Below are 8,702 nucleotides of genomic sequence, written 5' to 3'. Positions count from 1 at the left end.
TGCTAGATGCTTCTAGCCCACCTTTTATGATTGCTTTCTTGTTCAAGGGAAGGAAAGTATTGTAGCTATTCTCCATGAATTTTTTTTGTAACTTGTCTAAATGCTACAGTGATAAATTGTTAAAATAGAAAATGTTTGGTAATGAATGTTTTCTCCATCAGTCTAGACCAGGGGTGGGCAAAATATGGCCTACAGGCCGGATCCAGCCAGTGGAGGTACTTTGTTCAGCCTGCAGCGGGTGTTTCGGTCCCACCTGGCCCAGGCACCATCCAGCCCATGGTGCATCCCATCACCCCGCTGGGCACTCAGGCTGGGGTGGCTTTGCAGCTAGGCAGCCCAGGTGGTGGTGGTGGCTCCTTCAAACTGCCACTGCCACTGCCTTAGCCCTGACAGGGACCTATGCACACAGCCCACCTCGCGCCCACTCTGGACTTGGCCTGATGGAGAAAACCAGTTGGAACCTGCATGCGCAACCCTGACCCTTGCCCACCTCACGCTTGCTCCAAACTTACCTGCCCACAATGAGCAATGGCAGAAGCTGTTGCTGGGTGTGGAGCAAAAGCAGCTTCTCTTCTTCGCCACTGCCAGGGCCATCTTGCTGCAGCTGCCCAGAGCCTGTGCCTGGGCTGTCCTGTGGCTGCTTTCTGCCACTGTCACTGCTGTGTCTAGGCTGCCCAGTGGGGGAGCGGTGGCAGTGCAGAGGATTTGCAAGGTTTCACAGGCTCTGGGCAGCTGCTGCAGGAAGGGCCTGGCAGCGATGAGTGGGAGGGGCCGCTTGTGCCCAGCCACTGCTGCTACTCATTGTGGGCTGGCAGTGTGGAGCAGGGACAGGGTTGTGCGTGCAGGTTCTGGCTGGTCTGCTCTGGCTGGGGTGCCAGGGTTGGGGCTGGGGCTATGAACTGTTGGTGGTGACAGAGAGGGGCCTGCAGGCTCCAGGCTGTTGGAGGGTGTGGGGAGTGCTGGTGACTGGCCCGTGGCATCTCTCCAGAACTGTCTGTGTGGCTTGCAGGTCCAAATAATTGCACTGCACTGCACTGAAATATTCTAAATGGATCAGATGCCTTTAGAAGTCCAGTGTCCAAAAACATCAAACAATAACATTTTGCACAATCCAACAGGGGAAGGCTTTTGAAACTGAGTAGGATGCAGAAATGGCCTGTGGCAGGACATTGTGTGTGTGCCTGCCACTTTAAGGGCCTGGAGCTGGCAGCTGCTAGGTACCTGATGAGGGCAGCCATTTTGGAACTGGGGTTGCCCATATAAACAGGGCAGTTCAACAACATCGCCTGGCCAGAGGGCTGCTAATATTGTCTGGAGGTAAGTGAGGAGCTGTAGGGCATGGCTAGGAGGCTCAAACTGCACCCTGCTGGGAGTGCGTGGCCTGGTGGGGCTCCCAGTGTTGCAGGAGCCTCCAGGAAATGCCAGGCCAGTTACCACCCCGGTGAAAGGCGGGTCGGGGTGCCTTAACCCCCAGCCCCCATGACCAGCTGGGTGACCCCTTTGTGTGGAGGGCCTGGAGGGTGGACCCCTGGAGAGAGAGAAAAGGGCCATAGACTCAGGCCTGTCTGAACTTCCCCTGACTGGCCCATGCTGGGGCCAGGACCGGAAAGGTCGAAGGGCCAGGGGCCCACTGCGAGGAACATCCAAGAGCTGAGGGCCTGGGGCTCTGACTGGCCTGGAGGTAGGCGGGGGCTAGTGAGCTGAAGGTCCCAGTGGAGAGACCACACCAGAAGGGGAAGCAGTTCAGGGGGCTGTGTTGCCCAGTATGAAAGTGGAAGAAACTGCTTGAGGGGAGGATTCCAGGTGGGCTTCAATAGTAGGATTCTGGGGCCAGTGTGGGGGCCGGTGATAATGAGAACATCTAGATGCCATCTGTGAGACTTGGGCTGCGGTGTAGGGGAGGAATGGAGCTGCAGATAGTGCCCCCTGGCATTGGGGCAGGAACTGGGCAGCCTCCCGTATTTAACTAAACAACAACAAGGCATGGCGGGTGAGAACGTGGGTGGTTAGCCCAGGAACGGGTGGGCGGGCCTTACTGAGATTGGCCCCGAGCAGCCCCCTGTTACACAGCCCCTCCTGGAACAATTTGCGTAGATAATGAACTTGTGTGGCTCTTGTCTGACGTACGTGCATATAAGTGATCTTCTCATGTGATGGATTATGTAATTCAGTGAATAGGGTTCATGGCATCAGATTTCAAGTTTGTTCTGCCATATTTGGGACATCTGGGCAGATCTAATGGCAGTGGAAATTTTTCATGTCTTGAAACATTTCTGGAAGGAAATTATACTGTTTTTTTCACAAAGCCACCTAAGCAGGTCTTCTACAATGGCCCTAAACACTAATCCTGTAGTGTAGCTAGCTGAAGATTCAGATGAATATATATTTTTCAGTAGGAGGAAAGCAGTGATGTAGGTGGAGACGGAGGTTATGCAAGCTCGTGTAATATTTACACCTTTCAAGGTGTTATCTAGAAGAGGAAAGTACCTTAACTGATCATGGTGTTAATTCACATTTTGAATAGATGGCCTAGGAGCACAAATCTATAAATCTTTTCTTTGAACTTAATACACCATGGAATTGGAGTTATTCTTTAATTACAGAAGTAATCCATAAAATAAAGAAAATATTCATCCTTAATTTAAGAGCTTATGCTCTTGCTTCTGAAGTCTTTAGTTTTTATTTCTTCTTGCCTGGCTCTGAAGAGTCAAGATAGAAGTTTAAATTATAGTAAACTTAAAAAGGGAGAGAAAGTAAGCCAATGCCTGAATGGGTAAGGGAATTAGGGGGATTAATAGTAGAATATAAATCCAGTCTAAAGCTTTAATGACAGAAAATTACCTGACTGATTTAGTGGTCTATGTGAAATACATTTTTAATCTCAGTTCAACTCCTGATAGATTAGTGACTCCACCACAGAAAATACTTTTCATAACTGCAGTCTCAGGAGACAAGCAAAGTACTGAAGTAGCTTAAGGAGTCACCTCCCATGGACATAAATAAGGGTGACGCATGTTGCCAAGTGAGGAGAGAAAGCTTGTACGTTCCTGTATGCTCCTGCCTGTGTGGTGCTTTCAGAAATGCTGAGCTGCTCAATTCCAGCTGAAGTCAAAAGGAGGTGCACATGCCCAGAACACCAGAAAATCAGAATCCTGCATGATGAAGGCAGTATAAAACTATAGCGATGAAGCACTGGAAATAAACTAGATATCTGAGGCCAAGTTCACCAAAGAGAACATTTTTTTTCAAGAGCTTGCAGTACGCAGCACATTGTGTTGTGACACTTTACCGCCAGATTCTCCTGAATGTAGCACCTACAGCTAGGTGTGCATGGTTCCTTCGAAAATTTGGCTACTTTACTTTGCTGCCTAGATGGAAGCTGGGTTCCTTTGAAAACCTGGCTGCAGGCATAGAAATTGGTTTCATTTTCTTTTCTTTTTAGGGAAGGCAGCAATTAGGGGAAAAGAAAAACAATAAATGAGAAGAAGAAAAAAGGAGAGGGCAATCACTATTAAAGTTATGAAGTGCAGAAAGTTGAAGAGGGAAGCTTATGCATTCTTGTGCATGAAGTATACTACCTGCAATCTATGCATGCACTTAGTCGTGATTTATTTTGGAAGACTTGTTACTTTACCTCATAGACATATTTATTTATTAGTTTAATCTCTGAGTTAATTGTGTGCATTCAGAATAGACCCTTGAAAACTATTGCAATTTGAAGGAGAATTCATTTTTTTTAAACTTTTTTTTTTGGTGATTTGCATAATGAATTTTAACTTACGTTTTTATTATAAAAATGTGCTGTTTCAACAGTGAGTGATCAATAGGGTATCTTTTGTCAGGCAGCAGCATGCGTTGTATACCTGACAATATCTTTCAAAAATAACAATGCTTGGATTTGTCTTGCATGTGTGGTTATTAATTGCACGGTGTCATCACCTTTTATGTAGCATTAATCTCTGTGTCACCCTTTTACAATTCCTGTACAACCTCTTGACTAAAAGTTTTCTTGTCTCCCGTCTTCTCTTTGAGCAGCACATCTGTTTGGACTGTAAAAACAATTTTTGTACGTTGTGTTCAAACCGGCCCGAGAGCGGTCCCCTTCTCTGCCATCTCTGTCAGCGATTCCGAGCTACAGCATTTCAGCGTGAAGAGTTGATAAAGATGAAAGTGAAGGATTTGCGAGACTATCTGGCACTCCATGAAATCTCCACAGAGACATGCCGTGAAAAGGAGGAACTGGTATTTTTGATCCTCAGTCAGCAGCCAGTCATCACCCAGGAGGATAGGCTGCAAATACCTCCATTTACCACTGGCACATCTGGACAGGAAGGCTTTGTTCTTCTCCCACCACCCAGCCCAGCATCTGCTACCTCACATGATGGCTCTCCAGTGTCCACAGACCCCATCTCGAGTGCACTAACTCAGGAACATCAACAGGTATTCCTCAGTCCCCACATGGAAGCACCCTGTCCTGTACTCATTCATCCTTGTTGTTAGCTTAATTCCTGGATGCTTATTGTTTCTTATATCTTAATAAAACCTGTGCAAATAAAAATTATATGTGAAGCTTTTGTATACAATAACCAACAGTACTTTAGCTATATTTCAGTTATCTATTGTCTCCATTTGGCTTTGAAATTTGACTAAATAACTCAAGACTTCCCTAGAGCATCATTAGAAACTAAAGGCACACTTCACACTTCCATTTTAACTCATGGATTTTGCTGTTACTGTTGGTCATGTTGATTGTGATGGATGGGATATTTGCCTTTTCTCCATTAATGGAAGTTGCCTTTCTTTAGATGTTCAAAGTTACTTGTGAGTCTGGTTGTAACATGCTGGATATGACACTTCTGTCACTGTTCTAAGGTGGGCTTGAACACTGGTCAGTGTTTCAGTGAACGGTTCCAGCCTTGGACACTCCTTTGACTAATGGGCCATGTGGATATTTGATATCTGTAGGGCAGAGGAATGTCTTTCTTTTCTTCCTAGCTGAAATGTTGCTAGGTTATTACAGCTACAAGCAGCTGTTGGGGAAGGCCATTATTCTCTTTCTCCTTATTTTTTGAGCTATGAGGCAATCAAACAGATGTGATCTTGGAGATGATACAGCTGAGGGAAGTCTCCTGGTGTCTGGTCAATGATTGATATGAGCGTAGAAAAAGCTTTGATTGAAACCACAGTGTGTTACTAGTCTCTGATACAGATACGCCAGAAACTATCCGGCTGCACTCTTTCTTTCAGAGTGCATTTATAGTCCAGTTACTTTACATTGACATGCTTTGTCTGATTTTACTGACTATTGTGAAAAGCTTACTTAATGCTTGACATCTACTTTAGATCTTCCTGTTATTAAGTGAATGGGTGTGCTTAGTTCTGCAGGGGCCAGGACTGGGAAAGTGCCCCCTCATGCTTTCTCTGTTGTCTGTTTTGTATAGAAGTGCATGGTAATTCCTCAAGGTTTCTTTCACATACAATGAGATAAGGCTTTTTTTATTCCTTTGGAAGGAGCGCATTACACCAGCTTGTGCCTTTGTGCTCTAACTTTTCTGCAGAAAATATTTAGGCTGCTTTTCTCAGTTTCCGTTTCCTCTTTTGGGAATTCTTAGGCTTTCAAAACCCCTTTGATTTTTCCTAGCGTTTCACAAATATAAATAAACCACAGCTTTCTTCAGTAGGAAGGAGAATGTTGTCTCAACAGAGAAACTGAGGCAGTGACCAAATATCATACCCAAAGTCATAAAAAGGAATTAGTGGGAGCTGGGATTACAGTTCAGATTCATTTACCCTGTGCAGTGTTCAAAACTGTTACCCTCCCTCTAGCCTGCTTTAGCTGCTTTTGTCTGCTGCTCCTTAGTCAGCTCCATCTCAGCCTTCCACCCTTACCTGCCTCCACAGAGCTCATCCACTAGGAAAGATCCAGGGCAGCATGGTGGAGGAGGAGAAAAGATCTGTCTCTTGCTTAGTTTCCAATCCAGTGCTAGCACTCATACATGAAGAGCACTGTGCTTCTTTGGTCATTGCTCAGATTAGTTGCTCAGTCATGGTGAACTACATCATTGACTGGTCTCAAAGAGCTACACAGCACTTACTCTTGACATGCTGTAGAGATTGTGACATCATGATACGTCACATTGCTCCACAGTTTTTCATTGTGATGTGGCATGAATGCCAAGTTTCCACGTAATGATTTTCTGATTACTCTGAACCTCCATTTCTGAGTCATTACTCTTTTGGTTTCCACCCTGTCTGGCTCCATAAACCCCACAAGAACATGTGGGGAATTATTGTACATCATCCAGTAATGTAACAAGACTCAACTGACAAGGTGGGGCATCCAACAGCCACATACAGCATGACAGTTTCTCACTGAGATCTTGTTTTATACCTCACATCTGTGATCAAGGGGACTTTCTTTCTTCCAGCCTGGCTCCTTTTTGGCCTTGCGCTGAGTTGCCTAATTCCACAGTGCAGTGCGTGCTGAATTGTGCTTTGCTGTTAAACCCACTTGCCCTCTAGACATGCAGGGAGATCTAGTATTGGTGAAAGATTTATTTCCTCTTTTAGGCAAATGGGTATGTGCCTCCAAGCCAAGACGACATGACAGGAATTGAGAATGCAGGAGAAGCACCAGCAGAGGAGGAGACACAGGTTTGTATGTGCTAGAATCGCACAGAGATGGGGGTGGATTCTGTTGAGTTGTTTTAGTTCATTACTAAGCAAGTACAGAATTGTGACCATGTAATAAGATAGCAAAATAGCTATCATAATAGAGTCACCAAAAAACTTGTCTTTATGCAGAGAGGAACAGGAAGGATGTCCCTACAGGCAGAGAACTTTGTGTCACTGGACACTAAGGGCACTTTTACGTGTGCTCCAGCAGTTGTGGGGGTGGGATGGCACTAATTAGAGTGCTGCTGTGTCTCCTGTATCAGCAGTCCTGCACTTAAAATTGGCAGCGGGGGCACTTGAACTGAAGTTTGTTCAACAAACTTTAGTTCAAATGCCCCCACCACCATTTTTAAGCTTGGGACACAGGAGGCTGCTGGAGCGTGGCAATTCCCATGCTCCTGCAGACTTGATTAATTGAATCTACTCCGATGCACTGGAATTCTAGTGCATTGGAGCACACTCTGTGCTCATGTATGGGCGCCCTAAAATAATAAAAGGGACTTACATATCAGAGTAGAACTTATTTCTTATAACTAGAGGGATTCATGGAGTAAAGTACATGAGGGATAGTATACCTCTATGGATGAATATTGGCTAGGAAAGTATGGAGAGCTGCTTTAAATTGTCATGACACTGGGACTGCTGACAGACATGAAAAAAACCCCAACACTTTACTTTCAGCTTGGTGTTCCCCCATGATGAGCAGAGTGTATGCCCAGAAGAAGCACCACATCCATTTGATCTGGCTTGCCCAATGTCTATATAGATTGGGTGCTTCATCGAGGGGGGGGATTGGAGCTTTTATCTAAAAGCTGATTCAGTCAGGACGATGAATCACCTGGTCTATACAGGGGCTGGGAAGCTGGGTCAAACTGGTGCACTTCCTTTTCTGGTAAAGCATTTTTGTTTCTACACATATGTCAGTGGCCTGTGAAATCAAACATTGTCCTGTCTTTGTTCTGTTTTAGTCTGTTGACTCGGAAGATAACCTGATGCAGGGACGGAGGGCCTCTCTCTCTGACCTGACAAGCATTGGAGACATTGACATGCTCTCTGTAAGACAGCTGAAAGAAATTCTTGCTCGCAACTTTGTCAACTATAAAGGCTGCTGTGAGAAGTGGGAACTGATGGAAAGAGTGACTCGCCTTTATAGAGAGAGAGACCTTCAGCATCTGGGTAAGGGGGAAGAATCGTCAGTTTTGCAAGCTGCCTCAACACTCAGTATAAGGCAGCAGGTCAAAGGGAACAGTTTTCCTATCTGTTCATTACCAATGAGAGAATTAGATCAGGAAGAAGACAACATCATGTTGCTAAAGTATATTTACTATTGCTCATGCCTGTTGATATAAGCATTAATGTTGTTTGGATCTGTAAAGTGACTGCTCCATTGTGCAACAGTAGGGCTTCTTGCTTTTCTTATGCCTCCAGAGCACATGCAGCTACGTTAGATTAAACTGAAGTCTCCTTGTCTCTCATTAACAGATTTGTGGACTGAGTGCCAACAAGATGCACCTATATATATATATATATATATATATATATATATATGCAGGTGTAATTAAGCCTGCAGGAAAGAACCCAGATAGGCTCTTAGATCTCAAGTGGAGTTTCAAGGGTGGAGTTAAAAAACAGCTATTTACTTACAAAATTAGCATACAGAATATCACTTTCAAGATAAGAAACCTGTTTTAACTTGCTGAGTTTTTTCTAATCATCCTCGAAAGCTTCACGTGGAGTACTGTGCCCAGTTTTGGTCCCCACACTTTAAGAAGGATGTGGCCAGATTGGAAAGAGGCCAGCACAGAGCAATGAAAATGATTAGAGTGCTGGGAAGCATGACTTATCAGGAAAGGCTGGAAGAACTAGAGTTATTTAGTCTGGAGAAGAGAAGACTGAAGAGGGATTTGATAACAGTCTTCAAATACCTATAATATCTCAACAGTTTTCAGTGAAACTGGGACTTAGGTCTGCCAAAAACTACTTATTTGACTAAATCTCAAAATAACAATCCATATACATTTAAGATG

The 8,702-nt window shown here is 44.7% G+C and overlaps 1 protein-coding gene across 1 annotated transcript in view; it reads left to right on the top strand.

Moving 5' to 3' along the window:
- The window catches only part of RFFL (ring finger and FYVE like domain containing E3 ubiquitin protein ligase), a 78,405-nt gene that overhangs the window by 64,579 nt on the left and 5,124 nt on the right, over positions 1-8,702 (top strand). The window contains exons 3-5 of the mRNA XM_019545355.1: positions 4,036-4,440; positions 6,571-6,654; positions 7,644-7,851. Of these exons, the coding sequence (XP_019400900.1) occupies positions 4,036-4,440; positions 6,571-6,654; positions 7,644-7,851 (697 nt within the window). The remainder of the gene's footprint in view (positions 1-4,035; positions 4,441-6,570; positions 6,655-7,643; positions 7,852-8,702) is intronic.

This window comes from Crocodylus porosus, unplaced genomic scaffold, assembly GCF_001723895.1.
Source record: "Crocodylus porosus isolate Cpor-Errol unplaced genomic scaffold, CroPor_comp1, whole genome shotgun sequence".
NCBI classification, from domain to species: Eukaryota; Metazoa; Chordata; order Crocodylia; family Crocodylidae; genus Crocodylus; species Crocodylus porosus.
Note: the sequence above shows the minus strand (reverse complement) of the source record. Positions and strands in the feature narration are given on the sequence as shown.